This window comes from Fusarium oxysporum, chromosome XI (assembly GCF_013085055.1).
Source record: "Fusarium oxysporum Fo47 chromosome XI, complete sequence".
Lineage (NCBI taxonomy): Eukaryota > Fungi > Ascomycota > Sordariomycetes > Hypocreales > Nectriaceae > Fusarium > Fusarium oxysporum.
This window is the reverse complement of record NC_072850.1, coordinates 2370825-2393404: the sequence shown is the minus strand read 5'-3', so window position 1 is coordinate 2393404 and position 22580 is coordinate 2370825. Positions and strand designations below refer to the sequence as shown.

Genomic DNA, 22580 nt, shown 5'->3' with positions numbered 1-22580 from the left:
GGGAATAAATGTAATCGCATCACTTGAAGGCCACAGTCTGATCAATTAAAGGGTTTGAGGTCTGCAGAAATGTATTCGATTGTGGCATTGCTAACATTGCTTGGTGAAGATGTGAGCTGAGGCATAGGATTGCAAGCATGGGAGCCAACCAGGGATCGTTATGTTACTTCAGGATAGCTCTCTGGTTCTTGGAGATGTTAAAAAGACGACATGCCTTTCTGACAATTCGTTTTCGCTCTCGACGAGTATTGTTGTTGTACCGTTCTAATCAATGAAACCCAAGCCATGTGTATCTCTATGGTCCGAGCTTGGGAAAACTTCGCCTAGTCAAGAGTCGGTTCTTCTGTGTCCATGTCTTCGACCGTGAGAAATTGAGGCTTCTCAATGTGGTTACGTGGATTCGATAAGGATGAACGTGAAACCAACATGTGGTATTAAGATCGGAATAGAGTTGCCGGTCATGACCTTGCAGTTTTACAGGCATAGAGGGGGAAAGCAATTTGATTAGCGGATCTTATTACCCCGTACCCCGCAAATTTGTGCCCATGGGCAATTGTAAAGTTAAATCCATATAAGGAGCCCCCAATCCGCGATCTGCCAGACGAACCTGGAATAGCTTCTTGGTGGTCGGGCTAACGTGACACTATCTCCGGTCCGTAAGACAGATCTCGACTAAGCTTGAGTGAAATTATGGATGATAGAGTTTGGGGAAGTCTGGGGTATTATTGGGGGTGGCTTATCCGTCTTTTACTTGGTCTTTTCCGCCAGAGGAGAGTTCATTCGAATCGGTATCGTGCACGCAGAGAGAGGATTGTGGGTTTTTAGGCGGACTGGCACGTCAAAGTTCAGATGAATGAGATTGAGAAAGGCAATCAATTAAGGGATAAATAACGGACCCTACAGGGACTCTTGGAGATTGGTTCCATGTTTCAAGTTTCATGATAGCTGAGAGTTAGCCGGACTCGGAATAAAAGGTACCGAAGCGACAAATCCCAGAAACCAGCTTGAGCCAGAACGGCATCATAGCAGACATAGACAGAGTGATCTCAGAAACACTCACTAATGCATCGAATCATTCCAAGAAAACACGAGTCACTTACAGCAAATTTCAGGGTAGGGAATGGCTCCTCGCCTAAACTTGGCGAAACACTTTAACCCATTTGGGCAATTCCCTGCATTATCCCACGAATCACACAACAGCGCACCGACCTTCAAGTGCCGAACTGCCGAGAAGTCGTTGGACGACCATGTCTGTAAATATTTCCGACGTGGAGAAATTCCCATTATAGCGCGACTCGCACGTTTTGAGCGTGCCGTATAGCCAGAGTGCCGATACCGATTTAGACATGCTGAGTACGGGGTAGGGGTTCTAAGATGAATGGAATGGGAATGACTATCTTCTGGAACGACGAGACGGAGTTTGAATATTCCTTCAATGGGATCTGGGAGTACGATTGCAGTTGAATAGAATAGATGATGATCTATAAAACATCATCTTGTGCCAACTTCAGAAAGAGTCTGAATTGATTCATCGCCAAGCACTTCAACAACTCTTTGCATCCTCTTGTCTTTGTCTCACTCGAATATCACAATGGTTCGAAACATCGCTATTGCGGCCTTGCTGCCAGCTGCCTTTGCTTCAACGCTGCCTGTAGGACAACCAACTCATTCCAAGCTCATACCACTAACAAATCTCAGAAGCGAGACCCCTGCAGCGTCACTGACTACTCCGGCCTCGCTACCGCCGTCTCATCTTGCACAAACATTGTGCTCAACGGTTTCCAAGTCCCCACTGGCAAGGCTCTTGATCTATCCAAGCTCAAGGACGGCGCAACCGTTACCTTCAAGGGCAAGACCGTAAGTTACTTTCTCCGTGTATCTGAGGAGTGCTAAAGCTGAACGTGATAGACGTTTGCCACTACTGCCGATAACGACTTTGATCCTATCGTCATTAGCGGAAATGGCATCACTATAACTGGTGCATCTGGCCATGTCATTGATGGTAACGGCCCGGCGTACTGGGATGGCGAAGGTTCTAACAACAAGGACAACCCAAAGTATTTTCCCCACGACCTGTTGCAACAGAGGATATACTGACCTTACAAAGGCCCGACCATTTCATCGTTGTCAAGAAGACTACTGGCAACTCAAAGATCACAAACCTAAACATCCAGAATTGGCCCGTTCACTGCTTCGACATCACAGGCAGTTCACAATTGACCATCTCAGGGCTCATTCTTGATAACAGACTTGGCGACAAGCCTAATGCCAAGAGCGGTAGCTTGCCAGCTGCGCACAACAGCGACGGTTTCGACATCTCGTCCAGTGACCACGTTACTCTGGATAACATTCATGTTTATAACCAGGATGACTGTGTTGCTGTCACTTCGGGTACAAACATCATCGTCTCCAACATGTACTGCTCCGGTGGTCATGGTCTTAGCATCGGATCTGTTGGCGGCAAGAGCAACAATGTCGTCAATGGTGTTCAGTTCTTGGATTCTCAGATTGTTAACAGTGAGAATGGATGCCGCATCAAGTCCAACTCTGGCACAACTGGCACGGTGAGCAAACACCCAACCCATCACGTGCATTCTCAGGAATTAACTGTGTATTAGATTGCGAACGTCACTTACCAAAACATTTCCCTTACCAACATCAGCAAGTATGGTGTCGATGTCCAGCAGGACTATCTCAACGGCGGCCCTACTGGAAAGCCCACCAACGGAGTCAAGATCAGCGGCATCAAGTTCATCAAGGTCACTGGTACAGTGGCTAGCTCTGCTCAAGATTGGTATATTCTGTGTGGCGATGGTAGCTGCTCTGGATTCACTTTCTCTGGAAACGCCATCACTGGTGGTGGCAAGACTAGCAGCTGCAACTATCCTACCAACACTTGCCCTAGCTAGGTCTAAGCGGGACGATCGCCACTCCATGTTCACTAAGCTTGAACCCAGTCAAAGAGTGGTCTTACGGTTGTTGCGTGGAATTGCTGTGGTGGACAGTTGTGAGCTTGGGTCTATAGTCAAGTTTCTCCGATACTTACCAGGCTTATCTTAGCAACAGATTTTATTTATCGTAAACGCCTATTGATCTGTGATGACAATTACTAGTATGATATTCTGTGACTCAGGCACCTTGATCTGCAAGAACAAGCTTTTTCTTCTTTAATTTATTGCTGTCTAAGTGTACAACGGCAATTCCGATATAGGTACCGTCTTTAAGACTGGAGCAAACCACACAGCTAAATTGTAGCTAGAGGGATACAGTAGAATGTTTCACATCGCTCATGACTCCTAAATCCATGGAGGTAGTCTCCGCCAAGGATAAAAGGTCGTGAAATCTTTAGCCCCCAATTCCACATAAACCAACCGGCTGTATAACTCCCCTTGATGAACTTAGCGCCATGAATCAAAACCAAGCATGTATCTTTATCCACCTGAGAAGTTGAGGCATTAGCCAAGGAACTTGTAGGATACTCCAAGTACTACGAAGTCAGAAAGCAGACTACAAGTATGTATGGGTATATCTTCGAGGGCATAATAGGCTCAGTGGACAAATCAAGAATATGGCTACTATTGATATGCAAGAGCCAGTTACCTGATTTCAATCCGGCGGCTATCTAGATCAAGACTGCTATCTCAAAAGACCAGCCACTGGTGAAGGGCACTTGCGAAAATTTGCTTTTCTCCTCGATGTTGACTACATGAGGTATTGGACGGACCGGAGAAATGAAGGTGCAGCCAGAGGGGTTAGATGCAGTCACAAGTTCAACAATCGAGCTCGACTGGCTGGGCTTGTGGGCCACTTCCGAGAGGCATTGCACTGGAATATCACCATTCCGCCCTGACAAGTCAAGCCTTCAACGCGCCAATGTGGATGCCAAGCGAGGACATGCGTGGGCATGCGTGGGCTCCATACGTCACCCTTAGCTTACAATGTAATATATCAACTGTAACATAATGGCACGTAATTATGGTATCTTGGATAGGTTCTGATGCATTTTGTTATCTACGGTTGTGTTTAGTCGATGAAAAAGCAAATAGCAGGAAGTGTGCACACATGTGCATCAACAAAAGGAATATGTGCTGCTAGGTGACAAAGGGGCTGGACCCTGAGACCGAAATCTTACTGATGAGCTGTATATGGGAATAAAATGGTCCTCTAATTTTTCAAATGCTTGGGATACGATGAGCGCCAATGCCTAGACCCTTTACCCCCGCAATCTCTCCCGTTGACGACCATTAAGTTGAGGTTTGACGATAACCTTGTCGAGGCGATCTTATTTGCTCACATAAACTTAGACTCTCTGAACTTCTAGAAAGCAATAAGTATTTCGGTATTAGCAAGATCCCCTTCGAATTTTCGGATGGCCCAGGTCAGAATATCCGGGATAAGTCTGCGGAGGAAGAACAACAAAGAAATTAGATTAGGAGTGGTAAATCGCCCAAGGTAGAGTGCAGTAACTATGATCTTCTAGGCGGCATTCAAGCAGAGGGCACACGTGAAGATACGGATAATTGCCTCAGTGACTAACCAAAGAAGGTCTGATAGAATACTGGTGGCGTAACCCTTACTAAAGGCCAATTCGGGTACAGCTTCGCACCAATGATCCTGGTGCTTACCGATAAACGAACATGCATGAAAGTCAGATAAGTCATAACAATGAAAGCGATGATCTTCCGGTAGTTGAAGGCCCTAACCATAAATGCTGGAGGTGAAGACATATGAAGATGGAAGGTGATAAACGATTCTGGAATGAATAGGGTTCTCGCAATGTTGGTGAGGTTGGTGCTGTGCTTGCTGCTGTGATTAACAGTAGTGTATGATGGTGTTGATTGTAACTGAGACTCATTGGCCTTTATATACTCTTTCTTGAAACAACAAGTCTTTTTTTTCGGAGACTATGTTCTAGTCTGACGAGAGACATACGGGCCGAGTATATTGGCAGTGTTCTTTGTTCAATTATGATGTTGAAAGGAATCATCCAAAATCTTCATGGTATGTTCCGGCTTCCTACTCTAGTGAACAGTTGAACTCTGAAAAACACTCCATCCTCGGTGTACTTGCTGAATACACAAAAACGATGACAGTCGCGTGAATCCCTGTCCCTTTACACGTTGGACAGGACAATTAATCTGTTAGTTGACTGAACAAGCTGTCAAAACGTCTATTGTGGTCAACCAATAATCGGTATCGTTGAATATACTCAACAGTGAACGTTCTCTGGCAGGGTAAGGCAGCTCGCAGAGTTGGCAGGCGGCAAGTGCATACTTGTTAAAAGGCACCCTCAATTTACATATGGTACGATCTAACTACTTTTATCTACCGAAACAGAGCGTGTCCCTGCGGTTAGTCGAAACCAGTGAAATTTAGTCAATCCTTCTTGACATGGTGTCCTAAGCCCACAAAGTTTCCCAGCATTCAACAAAGACCAACCAAAATTCATCAGACTCTCTAGTGAACCCTCAAGCTACCCCAAAATCCTCACAAGATTGTACAGTAAGACTGACAAATCTTAGGTAAATATTCGAACTCATCCTAAAGTCCTCATAAACTGGACAGAAGAGATGTAGGTCTAGTTAGGCAGCTTGACACTGTAGCCTTGCTGTTTGATGTCATCCAAAAGCCACTGCATAGGCGTAGCGTAGGTGACGTCGTGCTCGCCAAGGGGATTGTGACTAGCCTCCAATCCAGCAGTGATCATGCCGCCAATCCGGCCCTCCAGGTCAAAGACACAAGCCCCTGAGTCTCCTGTGTCAGAGAATGCCTTGGCATCAATTCCAATAATACACCATTCACTAGAGATGACATCCCCAGCGACGCCAGAGGCGTGGCGAATGACAGAGTGAATCCCATTGGCAAGTCCGATAGTGAATCCAGTTTTGAGGCCATGTTTCATGACGACGAGGCCCTTGTCGCCACGTAGATTTCTGGGTGTCGCATCCTCCACATCACTCTCAGGGATGATGTGAGGTCCAATTGCCACTTCGAGAGAATCATCAAAATCTAACGACCGCCCACTCTTGGTCATGGGTCCCAAGATGTCAGTCAGCATATCTTGCAGCTTTCGTGTGACTGGAACCTTGTTTCTTAGTTGGCCGAGATTAGTGGTAAAACTGTCCTGTGACAGCTCGACAAGCGCCCAATCTCTGAGTTTGAGACCTTGCGAGCAAAGCTCCATAGGAGGCGAGAACTCGACACGACCAAGAACAACACTGCCTTCCTTCTTTAGCTCACCAATGGGCGCCTCACATGATTGCATCACGGTTTGCTTCAGTAAGAAGCTCGGGCGCGCCGCCTTGAATGCTGGGTTGTCATAGGAGGGCTTCGCAGTAAGATCGACGCTCATATCGAGCCCATTCTTTCTGCTCGTGAAAGAATCCAGCACCCGTCTGCGAGTGTTCTTTCCTGGCTGAATGACATCTTTGGCAACACTGTTGTGTCTGCCTGGGTAGCGATACTCTTCGCAATCATCATCGAGAAACAAAACATGACGGCATGTGAGCGCGTACGTCTTGCCATTGTTGCCATGCAGATAGACGCACTTTGTGCCGTCTTTCTCTTTTCCGGGAGGCGCTTGAGATGCACCGATGGAAGTTCCCACGTACTCAGACATATCGCGAATGGTCTTGTACTTCAAGTCGCCGAAATCGTTGGTGAAAGGCCCAGGGCGGAGGCGTCGAGCTACATGTTCAGCTGTAGGGTTTGAGGTAACTGGACTGGTCGCAGCGATCGTGACGATGCTTTCCTTCATCTCGACTTGGATGTCATCGAGGCCGAACTGGATAAGAATATCCTTGCACGCGATAATGGCTGCTTCTGCCTGTCGGAACGAAATCGAGTCTTGAGGTACAGAAATAAGCATCGTGACTGGGCACTCTGATGATCGGTCGGTATTCTCGTATGCGCTCTCGTAACCAACGCGCAAGATATCAATGGCGGTCCAGCAGACGCCGCTGAGGGTGCCGATCATGAGCTGTCGGAGGGATCCTTGCGGGTCGTTCCACAGTTGCTGAATCTTGTGTCCAGTAGCAACGTCCAGCTTCTTGCGCTCTGGCCACTCGCGAGGTTGAGACCAGGGCACGGTACTGGAGCGGGCGACAAGTCTTGGGCGGCTTGGCAGGCCGTGATAGTACATGCGGCGCTCTCGGTCACTAGGCTCCTGAAGAGACATGGTGATGGGATGAGAGGCGGATGAAAGAGTTATAGATGGGGATGAGAATAGTTGAGATACGGGGGGAAAGTCTTCAGACGAAAGATGTCGAGAAAGAAGAATATGAGGTTGAAGTAAGAAGAGTCGAGGCGTTGTACAGATCGAGGATTGACTCTCTTCCTTGATGTTGTCTGCCTAAGACATCTCGAGGAGGAGGTCACGATCTTTAGCCATGTTTATATATGCTGCCAGTGGGTATCAGTAAGTGGAGGGTGGCAGAGGCCGGTGATTCACGAACGTAGTACGTCTGTGATATAGGTACAGGTGGTTGGTTCAGGCAAACCAACAGAGCCACTGGCAGAAGAGTGAGACTTGGGTACAAGGGAGTCACTGTTTGGCTGTTTTTCAATTTTGACTCCGGAACGCTGGATGTCCTGACGAACTCAAGCAAGATCCACAGTCAACTGCATTGTGAGATGTTGAAGGAAGAGAGAGACAGAACCAGTGGCAGGAAATTATCTGCTGCCTCCAGGCTATCGCCAAGGCAGCAACCATTTAGAGGGTGGATGTTGACGTGTTCAGACAAAGACGTCATTTGAACAAAGGAACAAAGAAATCATCACCAATTAACCACATCTGCGATCAATGCCATGTTTGCAATCAATGTCATGTTTGCAGCCACTGCTTGCTCATAAACAGCTGCCAGAGATATACTATACCCACATCGAATAACAAGAGAACGGTCCTGAGAGCTGATGCTCAAGGACAATTTATTAAGAATGCCATATAAAGTAACCAATAGCAGCACTTGAAGGGCATAGGTTCTTTTATCGCAAAAGGCTTACACAATGTTAAAGAGTTATGTGTCTAACTGGAGTATACGGGTAGAGTTGATGCTATGAGCTGGCGCTTTGTTTAGCCTACAGTAGTTAAAGTAAAGGGTTAGGTATTCCCTACTCTTGAGGTGGGAGAGGTAGTATCGTTGTCAGATTCAGCTGGTGTTTTGGGGAGTCTGGGCTGGGTTGGGTAACGAGTGGTGGAGTTTCAGAGTATGAAGGCATCTCGATGTCCGAGTCTGACATAATGGATGAGTTAAGCGTGGCAGAGATCCTGTTATAAGGAGGCTACTTCCTCACTTGCCCTCAAAGCCGGACCAGAAGCGAGAATGAAAGGACGAATGGAAGACGAGAAAGCATTGACAGGAGGCAGCTTGGGAAAACCCTTCAACAGACAAATTAAGCGAGAGAGATGATCACTTGTGTTATTTCCCTCTTCTTTCGTTTTTGGGCTAAGCCGTCCGCCTGTAGGAAAGTGATATATCATCGTGGCCAAGCCACTTCACACTGTTGCTGTAGCATATCCAATAGGATCTAGGTGCTCTATATTGATGACAGATCTACCACCCAGACAATTGAGTACGATGGCATGTTAGCTAATTGGCGAATGTGAGGAGAGGACATTACGCCCATAAGCTGAGCAGCTCAGCAGACGTGAACCCACTAGTTGCACGTTTGCAGATAGGCTCGCGGAACTTCTTGTGTTTTCTTGCTCTAGATTGTCAGAGAGAGTAAAGTGACTTCTTCGGTAGTGAGATTTTCCATTGCCCCCCTTTGCCATCTTCGCGGTAGCAATACCAGAACAATACCTTGGAATGCCTCTTCATGTTGTCAGAGAACTCATCTTACCCGTCTATCAGGTAACGATCTGACAACTAAGTTCATAAGCCAAAAGGGAATAGTGGTTCTAGTGCTGAAAGTGTGGCATAGTCGAAAGAGGCCAGGTTCAGGGGTTACATTCTACACGGGGATAAGTTGTTGTGACCTGGACCAAAGCGAAAGTGGCTTATTCACGGCTGTACATAGATGTACTTTGTAACACATGGTGACCCTATTCAGTACTTGTCACTCCAATGTATAACTGTTCAAAAAGGAGGGGTGGCAGGGACTGGCACTGTTCGCAAAGCTAAGCGAAGTGACCGGCGCTACCATACTCAGCTGCTGAACGCCACTTGCACCCGCAAGTCTTGGCGGCAATGGCAGCGGGTTTGTGCGAGCGCTTTTGATGTTGGGTGTTGGTAGAAGAAAGCTCATTGTCGTGTTGATATCTCGCACCTCCGCTATGTATCCCTGTCCAGAACAGGACTTCACTGGTCCTAGGTCGCCTTTGCTATCCCAACGATGAAAGCTGACGAGAAAGAGAGCCTTGGGCCAGAAGTTGTAAGTCCATCGGCAACGCCACCGATTCCCAGCCACTAAAATGTCAGACAGCGAACTGACCAGCCACTCGCCCCGGACGCTGGCCCCTGCCGCGATACTCAATAGATTCTTTGCACCACGTTTAGAGACACCTTCACCGTCGATCCGATCAATGAAATTTCCACCGCATCCAGAACCTATAGAGGGCGCTTGGTACGAACCACCCAAGAGCAGTCGCTACCCAGACTGGGTTATAATTTACTCATTGGCACATTGCGTCTCCAACATTAAAGAAGAGAGGAATGCGACGTACACTCCACTGTTTACGGTCCGCCGACAACCGCTTGAGAACATGGTCGTCAATCAAGGAATGCGTACCTGGTTGTCTAGCCATTATCAATCCCAACATCACCCTTAAGCGGCAATGCGCTTCTGACCGTGGTCTCTTCGCTGTTGCCACGTTCGATACTCCATCCCATCTCCTCGATGATCCTGAAAAACGAAAGCCATTCGGTGCAAAACGCGAACTAAGCGAGAATCACGTCTTTACAATTTTCAGTATGTTTAGCAGGTATTTGGACCTACCTGCTTACATCCATCATAATCATCATAGATCATAGCAGCATTATTTTAATGGGCAAGTTTCCAGTCGTTGGAGCAGGCTCTGCGTTTAAGGTTGAAGAGTCCCGGAGCAGGTTTTCCTAGTTGAGCAGAGATAGAATATGATCATTTGATCCATTTTACGTCGAATTGAACGCTCACGCCTCTTTGTTCTCCGATCAAAGGCCATTGACTGAACGTCCTCTACAGATGTGGAGACTGCACCTGGACCTATGCCGAGCCTGAATTTCAACCACTGCCTTCTCAGTCCCTATTAACAAACAAAACAGAAGATGATATATTATCTTGTTTATCATTACTTATATTTGGGTCCAATGTAACTGTATTCGAAGAACACTATACAGTGTCCATCTGTGTTTTGTATTAAACGACTGGCTGCGAAAATGAACACATGATGAACATGCCCATATAGAACAGTAAGCTACCAAGAGGAATGCCTTATCAAGACCATAGTCAGTTTAGAACAAAGAACACGCCAATTCCCTCGCTGGATACTAAATGATCAAACATCGAGGTTTGGGAACACAGATAGGACAGTTCGTTCAAAATCGTATACGAATATCAGGGGCAGGTTATTGGCCATTTAATAAAAGGCCGGTTTGCAGATTCTAAGTATAAATATGCCGCTGACTCTTCTAGACAGCTTCATATAAGCTCGAAGACAACTTGTCAATCCAAAAAACAACACTCTGTAAAGGTAAGAAGGCTTCTGACTTCAAATTAAAAGCTCTATCCAACATAAACAATTGAAAACAAGGACTAACACTTCACCCACACTAACATTACTAAAGACCTCGCGAGGCCCAAAATGGCAGATCTCGATAAGAGAAAGGCAAAGAAGAATTCCGAGCTTATACGCCAAGGAATTGTCCAATGCCTCACTCTCGAAGCGGAATGCGAGGCCCTGAGGGACAGTCTTGCAGAGAGTCAAGGCCATGGTCAGAAGCTGGAAGCTCGGATTGCAGAGATGACAGCTGATCGTGAAGGGCTGATGAAGATACTCGCAGAGAAGGATACTCTTATCGAAAGGTACAATGCTCTGATGTCAGAGACCTTAGACAGGACCTTGCGTCGAGAGCGACAGGACTTGAGAGACGATGAGGCCAACGTGCTATTGGCATCGGAGGAAGACATTGATGTTGAGATGGACAAGAAGGAAAAGAAGGCTCTTGAACGTGAGGAGTCAAGTGACTCAGAAAGGGGTCAGCTTCAAGCCAAAAGACCCAGTCTTACCCGGCACGGTGCTCTAGTCCCACGTATGCAAGTGTCTCAGATCCAAAGTCCCCCAACTTCAGATCGAAGACGTCCGCAAAATGGTCGAGAGACTGTTCCAAGACTCCTGAGACAAGACGCGCAGATGTATGACAGTGAGGAAGGTGAGGGATTGACTGAGCGCGATAGTCTATTGGAGATGGCACGAGAGGCAGCGATTCGAAAGCCGAGAAAAACAAACCATTAATGGGAAGGAATGACAAGTATACTGAGGCTAGACAGAAGAGTCTTGCAGAAAGTGTACTTTAAGTCCTGTATAAACGCCTAGCAGAAGGAATATATAAAGAGTTGTTGATCATGGCGAGTACATGGAAGGAGTTGTGGGAATGCCGGTGAGTTGCTTTAGAGGAGCTGGCACGTGCAGTTTCTGAACAGGCGTACAAAGAAGGATGTTTATATGTTTTAGGATGGCGAACATGGCTACGAGAGCTGTATATTCTCTAACCTTTATTTCGGTTTACTTTGTTTCATTTTTCTTTTTTCATCATGTTGCTGAATGTCAATGTATACATCATACAGAACCCCTGAAACTTCCGTTTCTTTATGGATGCATTCTAACTTCACGCGTAATTGAGCATGATTGTAACAGAGCGCCGGTGACGCTCTGAGTTGTTGTCTTGGTCTCATGAAATTGTGAATGCCTCGACATACGTTGCAACCGGCTATTTGTGTCAATATCTTAATAATACTATTTTTTGCAGACGTCCTTGGCTAAATATCAATCTGTCTACGCCTAAGACAATTCGATATCTTAGCCTTGTTGAAGCTCCCGACTCTTTAACCTGTCTTGTATACAATGCATGTATAAGATCTGAGATTGACTTTACTTTTAGATTCCATATAGGGTAATGTTCTAACACTACGTTTAGCGGATCATCAACCCGACCCGCTCAAACATGCAGCCACTCATAAGCAACAGCATGCATCAACTTGGACAGAGTCTCGTAAATCAAGCCGCCGTTAGACGAATTGATAATATCAAGCAATACGCTGATGATGAAACCATGATCTCATAGACTTGCGCAGTGTATATTGTTTATTTATTTATCATTCGCGATACTGACCGTCTACACTGTCCAGAGCCGAGTTCAGGGTCCTGCCACTGACTGTGAGTCCCCATTCTAACCCAAGCTGGACGCAGGGCCCAAGTTCGGTAAATCAATGCCCCGAACCCCTCCAAAATTGAAATAATGTACCTTATCTCTAGTTGCGCCATTCCCCTCCAGCGTGCATCTCAATCAACTCCCACTCTTTTCACCCGCAAGCATGCAGCATCTCACTGATATGACCCTGCGCGAGTTGGATACATGTGATACTTTAAAGAATGTTTGTGCAGCATCGCAAGTATATCTCTATGTTCTGCGTTCTATTTCTAATTTCATATTGGTCTAATTTTATGCTCTGTGGCCCTGTCTCAAAATAGCAGCCGAGTACCTACAAGAAATTAGTCAACAAGTACAAAGCACTTGTCATAAGTCACTCACAGGATTATCCCAAGCAAAGCCACCATTAGGCCGAAGATACACTTATCAACAACATCTCTTCCAGAAATGTACCAGCCGATAGCAACGATAATGCAAGTCTTGCCGTGAGCAACAACGGTGCTAGTCACCGGACCCATTTCCGCAATGATGAAGAATTGAGAAACATTGACCAAGGCTGCAAAGATGCCAGACTGTATGACGCATTAGCAGAAATTCCATCCCAAGATATTAACCAGATAGGAGCGTACCATCAGAATCAAGACCCAGAGATTGAGAGACAAATCTGCTTGAGCAGGAGCCTTATCCACAAACGGGATAAAGTATAGCAGCAGGAACGCAGAGAGAGGAGCCTGGTTGAGCAATAGCTGCATGCTCGTCATGCTCAACCGCCGTCTGTAACTTTCAAGCCAGACTGTATAAAGCGACGAAAAGAAGATGCCCAGAAATGCAAAGACGACACCTAACAACCCAGTCGTAGCAGCACTCGCACTCGTCGCTTTCGTGTCAAAGTACGACACCATTCCAACACCAACACACGCCGGAACTAGCGCCATGCACGCATAGAAAGGGAGACAAGCTCTATACAGCACAAAGTTCATAGCAGCGACGCAGGGCGTTATAAGAATGCGAGAGATTTGGTAGAACGGTACAGAGGAGTATGCAAGCGAGAGATTGGGAAAGATGACGTTGAGGGCCATGACGGTGGAGAGAGGTATCATCTGTCGAATGGCGACGGATTTAGGTGTGAAGAAGGTGAATCTGGGGCGGGAGAGGGTAAAGAGCACGAGGCCGGTGATGCTGAAGTGGAACGCCGCAAATGAGAGCTGTGCGTGCTTGAGGGAGGGGCCAGATAGGATCGCTTTGTTGGTGAAGACCTGGAAGCATTGTAAGTATGACAATACTCAAAAAAGAGGTGGAACAGGTATACAATTAAGACTGTCGCCACGACGTTTACCAATGTCCAAAAGGTTGACTTCATTGCCGAGCTTGATGATCTGGACACAGGCTGTTCTAGTTCCTTCTCACGCACATCCTGAGTATGTTCAGACAGAAGCGGTTCTTCATCGTGAAAAAGGTCATTGAGCTCAAAGTCGCTGGGTCGTCTGCCGAAGTCATAATCATCTTCGATCTTGAACGGTGGTAGTGGAGAATGTACTGTTGAGGATGAGGAGGACGATGCTGCCTCGGGGACGGAGTACAGCTTGGAGTCTGCTACTGGAGGCATAATTAGGGTAAAAAACTGTAGAGGTTGGGCGAATGGGCAGAGAAGATATCGAATGGTTTGAGATGAGAGGACAAGGAGATTGAGGTAAGGCGCTTCGTGTAAGTGTAATCTTAGCATTTCAACTGAGAACGACACATCTCCAAGACCCTTTTTGGGGAGCATATCAATCTCACGAGCAAAATCCAGAGATAAGGTTATTGGAATTCATTTGGCCAAGTACTTAGACGCCATAGCTCGCTTTCTCCATCCTCATACCAAGGGTCATTCCCTGGGCACAGAGGGAGCCAGAGGGAACTGACGTTTTACTGCCCCTTACAGGGCAACTCTATCTCAAGCGCAGAATTACAGTAGACTTTACTTGTTTCCTGCCCCTGACGGGGGAGGACTATCTTATCCGTGTTTCTGGAATAGGAAATAAGCTTTGCCTAGTGCAAGGGCGGAAAGTTTAGCAGCGCGACCGGAGTCGTCTCATCCCCTCCGTGGGAAGGGATAGCCCACGACGAGACAGACTAGCAGTTGTTGACGATACGAACTACACTAAAAGGGAGAGTGGACCTTTGAAGGGTTATCGAGGGGTAGCTTACTGCACCCTCAACAGTAGCCAGCGTATAGCAAAGTGACCTACATTTGCGCGTCGACTCTCGAGCAATGCACCTTGTGCACCCGTCAACAGTCTAAAAGTGATCAGGACTTTTTAAGGGTCCTGACGGGCTACCTTTATGTAGCGTTGTGATCTTGGCAATACCTCGTGAGCATATCCGTAAGATGGTGGAAAAAAAGACATCATTGATGATATTTATAAGAAGTAGAGTTTAAAGATTAAGTGAATACAAAGACAGTTTTAGAAGAAATTTATGGAGTAGTTGAAACTGCTTCCGTCGTAGTCGTCGAATTTACAATCTGACCTATGAGGTTATCACCCGGACACCTCTCCTTCTCAAGTTTCATGTTAAGAATGATATGCAACTCTGGGCAATACTCCATAGCCTCTTTCCTGGCCTCAGGGTACTTCCAGACATCTTGATCGACCAGATTTCCACGGGTTTGAAGGTTGTACCCCATCGGCTTCGAGGTGATATTATTCTGAACGGCAAAGGGTCTATCTGAAGTCATGGCTACTTTTGCATCTGGGAGAACTTCAAGACGTGTGCCGAACCACGAGTCTTCACCGGCGCTGTCGTTATATCGTGATTGGAAGCTGAGAATCTGCTTGATGGCTGAGACACGACGGAGAGAGAGGTCGCCGTAGACAGCGAAATTCTTGTTTTCTCTGTTACTGGATAATTGTTAGTCAGATGATGGGACTAAGGGAAGGGGAGTTTACTCAGTAGCACCAGCCCAAGTCCAATCCAGCCAGTCATTCATGCTCAACTCTGAGTTGGCACATAAAATACTATCCGAGCTAAACATCAAGAGCCTCTCCACGCCAGGGAGAAACTCATCATAGAACCTCGTATCAGTAAGAAGACGGCTCCTATCCTCCCTTGATCTAATCCTCCAAGGCTGCGGCAGCTGCATCAGCTCAATCTTACCCAAGCCCTGCTGGACCTGGATCCCAAACGTACGACCAACAGTCCATACGCTCTTTTGAGATCCGATAAAGACGAAGCGCCAATCTGGAGGCACGACACCGATCATGTGGAGGATTAGAGGGACGAGAAGGGGTAATGGCTCTGGTTCAATGATGAGCGCTACCTTGGAGGCGTTGTAGTTCTTTCGGGGGTCGTTGTTGGGGGACCAGTCGATGCTGATTGAGGGGAGGTTCTGGCGGGCATTTGTCAAGCCTGAGGTGATGGCTGGTTTGCATTGGGGGAGAACGATGAGGGCGATGAACCATCTAAGTAAATGTTAGATAGTGAGTGGTTGGGAGTAAGGCAGATGCTTACGCAAACAGTAATGCTATGGTGGCAATCAGAGGAGTTCTGAGGGAATCACTCCGAATTTTCGATTTGACAAAAGGAGACATCATTTTTCAGATCTGTGGATGTGACGGGGAATGGCACGAATGAGTGAATGAATGAAATATGAGAACAGTTGCTGAAATCGCTGTGCCTTCAACGGCCCTCTTGGCTCGGGGACACGAAGCCTTGAAAGGCAACGCAGCATTCGAAAATAAAAGAACAAAGTGTCTACATGTTGATCATTCATGACTCAGTTGGTTTTTATCAATGGCAAAGGAATGAGGATGAGCTTGTCGCGTACTTAGGCTGCTCTATACCGTTTCTGGCAATCCCTGCGCAGGGTTTGGCATCAAGGTTGGGCCAGGTTTACCGGGGCAGGGGATGCTCCGAGCAAGGACAATAAAAAGCATTGAGCGCGATTTGCAGTGCAGTCTAGATTTATGCAATCGCACTTATCTGTGAGTGATGAGCTGCCTTTGATACCCCACCATCGGCATCAACCTCTACATGTCACCACAATGATCAGTTCAATGTTTCGAGCGCAGCGACATCTATCGTCACTATCGCGCATGGCTATCATATTGTTGATGATAGTATCTGGGTAAGGGTCCTCCTCATCTACTGATAGCAGAGAGACTGACGATGACTACAGCATACTCATCATCCTCAATCTGACAGAGACACCTCTCCCTACCCTCCCCAAAATCACACTTCACTATGCCAATCAATCCATATTCAACCAATCCAAGGTCGCTCTTCTCATAGAAAACAGACCGCAACCCATCATCGCCCCTCTGATTCTAAAGTTCATGTATCAAATGCCACCAGACTGGACGTTCCGCTTCATGGGCTCCAATGAGTCAGTAGCCCACGTGAACTCCTCCGCCGCTATGCGAGAGCACGTCAAGTCTGGAAAACTAGATTTGACGTACATCCCCTCAAATATGAGCACTGCTGGACAAGAGATGATATCTCGTTTCTTGACGAACTTATGGTTGTATGATACTGTGCTACAGCCAGCTGAGATGTTACTCGTCTTTCAGACGGACTCGATACTCTGCGCCAACAACAAACACACTGTTGATGAGTTTCTGGGATATGACTATGTCGGGGCACCTTGGGATACAAGAGGGCGCTACGGTGGCAATGGAGGACTATCGATCCGTCGGGTAAGCAGTATCATCAGCATCCTGCAGAACCAACAGCGCGCCAACGATAGCGATCCCGAGGATGTCTGGCTCTCAACGCGTCTTGGTCATCACATTGATGGTCGAGTCGCAAATGGCTCTGTGTCTCAGCTCTTTTCAGGGGAAATGAACGGCGGGCCTGGGAAGGTAGTACCCGTGCCGAGATGCAAAGGCGACTATGATGAAGAAGAGTGCGAGCATGTGAACATGATGAAGCAGATGGAGCAGCCTGGAAGACCGGGGCAGTGGGTGAAAGGTATAGATGATTGGCGCGATGGGTCTTATGAGCCTATGGGGTATCATATTGGTGGAACGGGATGGATGCATGGGAGTATATGGGGGACGAAAGTGAGGCGGGAGCATATTTACTCTTATTGTCCTGAGGCTAAGATGGTGCTCGAGATGGATTGGGCGCCGTTTGTACCAGGGGATTGTGCGAAGGATTGGTAATCCTGATGAAGAAAGGAGTTTTAAAATGAGTAGCAGTGTAAAGTGATAAAGTGTGATACTTGGTACATAGCCTTGAATGCAACCTAGTTGTGAGATTTGAAAGGATTTGAATGACCAGAAGTGAATAGCTTCGAGAGTGTGCGAAAATCGAGGTAACCATAATTAAATTAAGATCTATCGAGCGACGGACGTTGACAAACAGACCGAAGAAAAAGGAGACTATTGATCAGTATTAATAACTACTGGATCCCCGCAGCCTTCATCCTCTCAAAACACTGCCTGTAAGCCTCATGAACCTCCGGAATCTCATGCCCATACCCCATCATCTTTTTCACCAACTTAGCAGTATCCAACTGACAGTTACTTCGTCCAGCTTTGATCACCCTAGTCTGATCCTCAATACTAAAGTTCTCCCATGTGAACCTGGGTCTTACAATCTCCTTGAACAAGCCAAGCACCTCATTATGTGAGATGGCCCCGGGATTGGTAAAGTTGTAAACCCCGGTATCTTTGTTCTCAGCGAGTATGATTGATGCTGGCAGTAAATCATGAAGAATGGTGTTGCTATTGGGTATGTCGACGACGAATTCGTACTTGGATATCTTGGTGACGAAGTTTCGGGGGTTGAGATCGTCGCTTACTGGCATGCGAAGGCGGAGGATCAAGACATTCTTAAAGCTAGCCAAGATCTATATGTACTCGTATCAGACATGTATATCACCAGGATCAGAAACACTCACAGGTTCAACGTGGGCCTTGGTCATAGAGTAAAAGCTCCCATCAAAGTTCGGAGCATCAGTCTCCTTGAATCCAGGCCCCCCAATAGGATGCCCCTCATCATACTGATAGATACACCCAGTCGCAAAAACGGTGCAATGAATACCTCACTTCTCACACTCATCTGCAAGCGTCAAAGTCCCGATAACATTAGAGCGCACGGTCTGCGCCTTGTTATCCTCGCACCAATCGACGTTAGGTCGTCCTGTACAGCCCGCAGCGTTAAGAACGTGCGTTGGCTTAAAGACCTCAAGGGCTTTGGCAACGTCGTCACGATCTTCCATGCGGATTGTTGTGGTGTAGACTTCTTTGCCTTGGTGGTGGAGGAGGTCTTTGAGAAGGCCGGCGATCCAGCCGTGACCGCCCCAGATGAGGAAGCGGTTGGGTACACGAATGTGCAAGCCGCTTGTGCCATTTGTGCCGTTTGTCCTGATTCCAGACATTTTGACGAATGTGTTGTACAGGGTGATAGAAGTTGTTGAAGTTCCAGAATGTAGAATGAAGGACAGTGGTGAACTGAGAACTTAAGAGGGCAGGTTGGTGATGAGAAGGTAGAAGATGGGTTGAATAACCTATAGTTCGCTCGTACAATAATTCATCTACACCTCACTCATACCGCTAACAATGTCATCGAGGCGCAGAGATTCAGAAGTTGATTTCAGGCTACTAGTAGGTCTCGCTTTGGATAAGATAGGGACCATGTACAGGGAGGATAGCGGACCGAGATACTGCTAAATCAATGCTGCTAAGTTAACTGCCGGGCTAAGATGGGGGCGTCTTGGTTCCGCCATGAAGGGATAAGGGGATGAAGGGGCAAAATAGAGTTCGGGGATACAGACTGATCTCAAACTGGCAGGGTCTGGATATTACGCGGAAATAGCGAGGTTGGACTCATCCAGGATGAAAAGAAACACAGACAGAAATATTTCATCTTTTAATAAGGCAGAAGGGTTCGAGATCCTCGATATCTCTCTTTGAACCAAGCTTGATTTAAGGCCACGCCTCCCAAGACGTCAATTTGTTCATTTCTCTTCCATCAAACAATGGGCTACAGCTTTCTTCCCGCGCGGGATATCTGGCAGCACGCGCCCATTCTAACAGGCAGCACTAAATTCGAACCTCAGCAAGATGTCAAGAACATCATGATCACAGGTGGCGAAGGCTTCATGTAAGTTATCACTAGAGAAAATAGTCACAATCTAACAAGATATCAGTGCTTCATGGCTTGTTCGACACCTCGTTCTCACCTACCCCGGTACTTACAACGTCATATCATTCGATAAGCTAGATTACTGCTCCTCCCTCAATAATACACGTGCTCTACGCGAGAAACCCAATTTTACCTTCTATCAAGGCGATATCACAAGTCCAAGCGAAGTCATGGACTGCCTGAGTCGCTATAACATCGAAACCATCTTCCATTTCGCTGCCCAATCGCACGTCGATCTCAGTTTTGGCAATTCATACAGCTTCACCGAGACTAATGTATACGGCACGCACGTCCTTCTTGAGAGTGCGAAAACAGTGGGCATCAAGCGGTTTATTCATATTTCTACGGATGAGGTCTATGGAGAGGTTGCGCATGGGAATGATGATCTTCCTGAGGCGAGTATTCTGTCGCCGACGAATCCGTACGCCGCGAGTAAGGCTGCTGCGGAAATGTTGGTGAATTCGTATCAGAAGAGCTTTAAACTTCCTGTTATTATTGTGAGAAGTAATAATGTTTATGGTCCGCATCAGTACCCTGAGAGTAAGTAGCCGTGTCATCGTTTCGTTGCATTGGCTCTAATTTTGGTTGCAGAAATCATCCCTAAGTTCATCTCGTTACTTCAACGCGGCCAACCCGTCATCCTCCATGGAGACGGTAGTCCAACTTGCCGGTACCTATTTGCAGGAGATGCCGCCAACGCCTTTGATACCATTCTTCACAAAGGCGAAATCGGTCAAATCTACAACATTGGCTCCAGCGACGAGATCCCCAATGTTCAACTCTGTCATATCATTCTCGCCGAGATGGGTATCGATGTCAAAGACACGAGCGAATTTCAGCGCTGGGTAAAATATACTCACGACCGTCCCTTCAACGATCAAAGATACGCTGTCGATGCTACCAAGCTCAAGATGCTGGGTTGGACACAGAAGACAAGCTTTGATGAGGGCTTGAGAAGGACGATTGATTGGTACAAGCGCTATGGTGATAAATGGTGGGGTGATATTTCACCAGTGTTGACGCCTTTTCCTCAGGCTTTGAGCAAGCAACGAGAGGAGCAGGCTGTGACACCTACGAGTCTTCCGGAGGTTTAGTATTTAATTTTGTCTCTTTAGTTAATACGGCAATAAGACTTTAGAGGATTCCTTTACAGAAGAAATCAAGAGTTTGAATTTATTATAATTTACTTGGACTTTTATACTAGGACTTATCATACTAGGAATAGTTTTACTAGGGACTCTCTTACTAGGAAAAGGGACAATGTTGCTACAATAGTGCTACCTCAAGCACAGGAAGAAAATACAATATCAAGAGAGCCTATTAAAGGGAAATTGGGGTTTAGTTGAGGTTAAGATGTATCGTAAAGGAGGATCTATACTGATGTCATGACCGTATCTCGGCGCCAAGAGAGTCCGTCGAGAACCATGCAGACGTTCTCGAAATGATCCAGTTCGAGCGCGAGCAACACGGTATAAAAGCCGTTAGTACCGGGTCCAAAGCGTGGGTGATGCTGTGGTGTTTCTCGCCTATCATTGCGATGATGGTATTCGCGATAAATAAGTGGTTTGCATAGGTAGGTACGAGAGACTAGAAGAATATGTTGTTTCCGTTGCGATGTTCTGTTTGTTACTACAAGTATGCAGATACTGATTGACGTCTAGAGTTATTGTGATGTGAAGCTGGTACGGTCGTTGATTCTTTCTTTGGTAGATAAAATCTGTCAAGGTCAGTTAAGGTTACTTCAGAGTGAGCCAACACTGCTAGCCTTTTAAATGAATAGAGAAAGGCTCATGCAGAGAGCGCAGGTGCTGTTCTCAGGTACTCGCGCCTTACCATGTCAGTATTTCATCTCTCCTACGTGGTTGTTTCTTGGTTTGTAGTTATCGCTGGACATCTCACCTTACGAGTTAGAATGACCACCTTATGGTGAGGGTTTGGGCACAGGGTATCGACGATGGCGCCGCCTATGCCGCCAGTGCCTCCGGCTACAGCAACAACAACCATGTTGAGTATTGAGGTTCTTGAAAGGGAGGTATAAAAAGGAATATTAATGTTGTGCTATTATGTGTGACGAGTGGATAGATATCTTGCACTGGGACATGTCTATGCGATCCCGTCAATATGTAGCTAGGGACCAGCCATTTCATACCCAAAAGTTTGAATGGCCTGGCCGACAATTTCTAACCTCGAATGCATGATCGCCAATGACATGGACCAACAGCTGATAAATCGGTGCCCGTAACGATCCTTAAATCGAGCTAAGCTCTAAGACTTGACTACTGAAGGTCCCGGGATGATGTACTCTACATCACTCCACTCATCCACAAAAGCATTATGCAGCAAACCCGGATCTATAGAAGAATATAAATCCGTCGCAAACACGCCATCAGGCTGTGCAGTGCCATATCCCTTGATAAACAGGTTGATACATTGAGGATACATCTGCGTTGTTCCCTCAGCGCCTCCCGCATGCAGGGCAATGACTTCGTGTCTGAGGACATAGCTTCCGGGTGCTAGTTTACCGGGATCGTTATGTTCCATGAGAAGTCTTCATCACGAAGTTTGTTATTCGCCCAATACCCTGGCCTACCAGGCACAGTTCCCCTCGTCAACTGCCCCATCTCATCAATCTTGAAAAACTTCAACTTGGTCTTATCCACTGTTGTGCAATCATCATTCGGACATCGCGCCATGTAATCAAGAACAGGTCCCCAGTGCGCTTCAGGCCAATCCGACCAGCGCACCTTGATGGTCGCGCCAGCAGTGACGTCTGCGGTTAGATGCCCATTGGTAGCGGTGAGGTGGCAGATGATGTCTGGAGAAGACAATGCGCCCGTAGTGGAGATGACGAAGCCGTTGTCTTTGGCACCGTTCGTCCAGGAGATGCTTTCCGGCTGAGGTCCGTAGGGAACTTTGGTGGGATCGTGGCCGTAGTAGCTTTTGTCATTGATGAGAACCTCGGATACATGGCCGTGAGCCGATACCTCGGATGTGAAGAGAGCACTGAGAGTTGCGAGAAGAACTGTCGTTGACAACATCTTGTCTTAATAATAGAGAATTGGCAGAAACTCAGTTTGAATGAGTGAAGCCAGCTTGGTTAAG

At 46.9% G+C, this 22580-nt stretch overlaps 9 protein-coding genes across 9 annotated transcripts; 4 read left to right on the top strand and 5 right to left on the bottom strand.

Moving 5' to 3' along the window:
* Window positions 1–1591: 1591 nt before the first annotated feature.
* Window positions 1592–2909, top strand: FOBCDRAFT_254258 (endo-polygalacturonase; the record flags this gene model as incomplete). The annotated part of the gene is made up of 5 exons (XM_031193020.2): window positions 1592–1651; window positions 1699–1857; window positions 1909–2057; window positions 2108–2564; window positions 2619–2909. The coding sequence occupies 5 exons, from the start codon at window positions 1592–1594 to the stop codon at window positions 2907–2909; spliced, it is 1116 nt and encodes a 371-aa protein (XP_031031866.2).
* A 2669-nt stretch (window positions 2910–5578) lies between these two features.
* On the bottom strand, window positions 5579–7177 carry FOBCDRAFT_148072 (uncharacterized protein; the record flags this gene model as incomplete). Its single annotated transcript, XM_031193019.2, has 1 exon — window positions 5579–7177. One exon carries the CDS (start codon window positions 7175–7177, stop codon window positions 5579–5581), a length of 1599 nt encoding a protein of 532 aa, XP_031031865.2.
* Window positions 7178–10780: 3603 nt separating this feature from the next.
* On the top strand, window positions 10781–11431 carry FOBCDRAFT_208800 (uncharacterized protein; the record flags this gene model as incomplete). The annotated part of the gene is made up of 1 exon (XM_031193018.2): window positions 10781–11431. One exon carries the CDS (start codon window positions 10781–10783, stop codon window positions 11429–11431), a length of 651 nt encoding a protein of 216 aa, XP_031031864.2.
* A 1207-nt stretch (window positions 11432–12638) lies between these two features.
* On the bottom strand, window positions 12639–13953 carry FOBCDRAFT_147934 (triose-phosphate transporter family-domain-containing protein; the record flags this gene model as incomplete). Its single annotated transcript, XM_059608271.1, has 4 exons — window positions 12639–12678; window positions 12729–12919; window positions 12977–13603; window positions 13759–13953. The coding sequence occupies 4 exons, from the start codon at window positions 13951–13953 to the stop codon at window positions 12639–12641; spliced, it is 1053 nt and encodes a 350-aa protein (XP_059466283.1).
* Window positions 13954–14805: 852 nt separating this feature from the next.
* On the bottom strand, window positions 14806–15919 carry FOBCDRAFT_281765 (uncharacterized protein; the record flags this gene model as incomplete). The annotated part of the gene is made up of 3 exons (XM_031193016.3): window positions 14806–15229; window positions 15278–15790; window positions 15840–15919. The coding sequence occupies 3 exons, from the start codon at window positions 15917–15919 to the stop codon at window positions 14806–14808; spliced, it is 1017 nt and encodes a 338-aa protein (XP_031031862.3).
* A 453-nt stretch (window positions 15920–16372) lies between these two features.
* On the top strand, window positions 16373–17491 carry FOBCDRAFT_281764 (uncharacterized protein; the record flags this gene model as incomplete). The annotated part of the gene is made up of 2 exons (XM_031193015.2): window positions 16373–16455; window positions 16507–17491. The coding sequence occupies 2 exons, from the start codon at window positions 16373–16375 to the stop codon at window positions 17489–17491; spliced, it is 1068 nt and encodes a 355-aa protein (XP_031031861.2).
* A 239-nt stretch (window positions 17492–17730) lies between these two features.
* Window positions 17731–18711, bottom strand: FOBCDRAFT_208796 (uncharacterized protein; the record flags this gene model as incomplete). The annotated part of the gene is made up of 3 exons (XM_054707640.1): window positions 17731–18180; window positions 18232–18333; window positions 18430–18711. The coding sequence occupies 3 exons, from the start codon at window positions 18709–18711 to the stop codon at window positions 17731–17733; spliced, it is 834 nt and encodes a 277-aa protein (XP_054563615.1).
* Window positions 18712–19311: 600 nt separating this feature from the next.
* FOBCDRAFT_147704 (uncharacterized protein) lies at window positions 19312–20572 on the top strand (the record flags this gene model as incomplete). The annotated part of the gene is made up of 3 exons (XM_031193013.2): window positions 19312–19436; window positions 19483–20018; window positions 20070–20572. The coding sequence occupies 3 exons, from the start codon at window positions 19312–19314 to the stop codon at window positions 20570–20572; spliced, it is 1164 nt and encodes a 387-aa protein (XP_031031859.2).
* A 1171-nt stretch (window positions 20573–21743) lies between these two features.
* FOBCDRAFT_245474 (glycoside hydrolase) lies at window positions 21744–22516 on the bottom strand (the record flags this gene model as incomplete). Its single annotated transcript, XM_059610690.1, has 2 exons — window positions 21744–21991; window positions 22036–22516. The coding sequence occupies 2 exons, from the start codon at window positions 22514–22516 to the stop codon at window positions 21744–21746; spliced, it is 729 nt and encodes a 242-aa protein (XP_059466282.1).
* Between the last annotated feature and the right edge of the window lie 64 nt (window positions 22517–22580).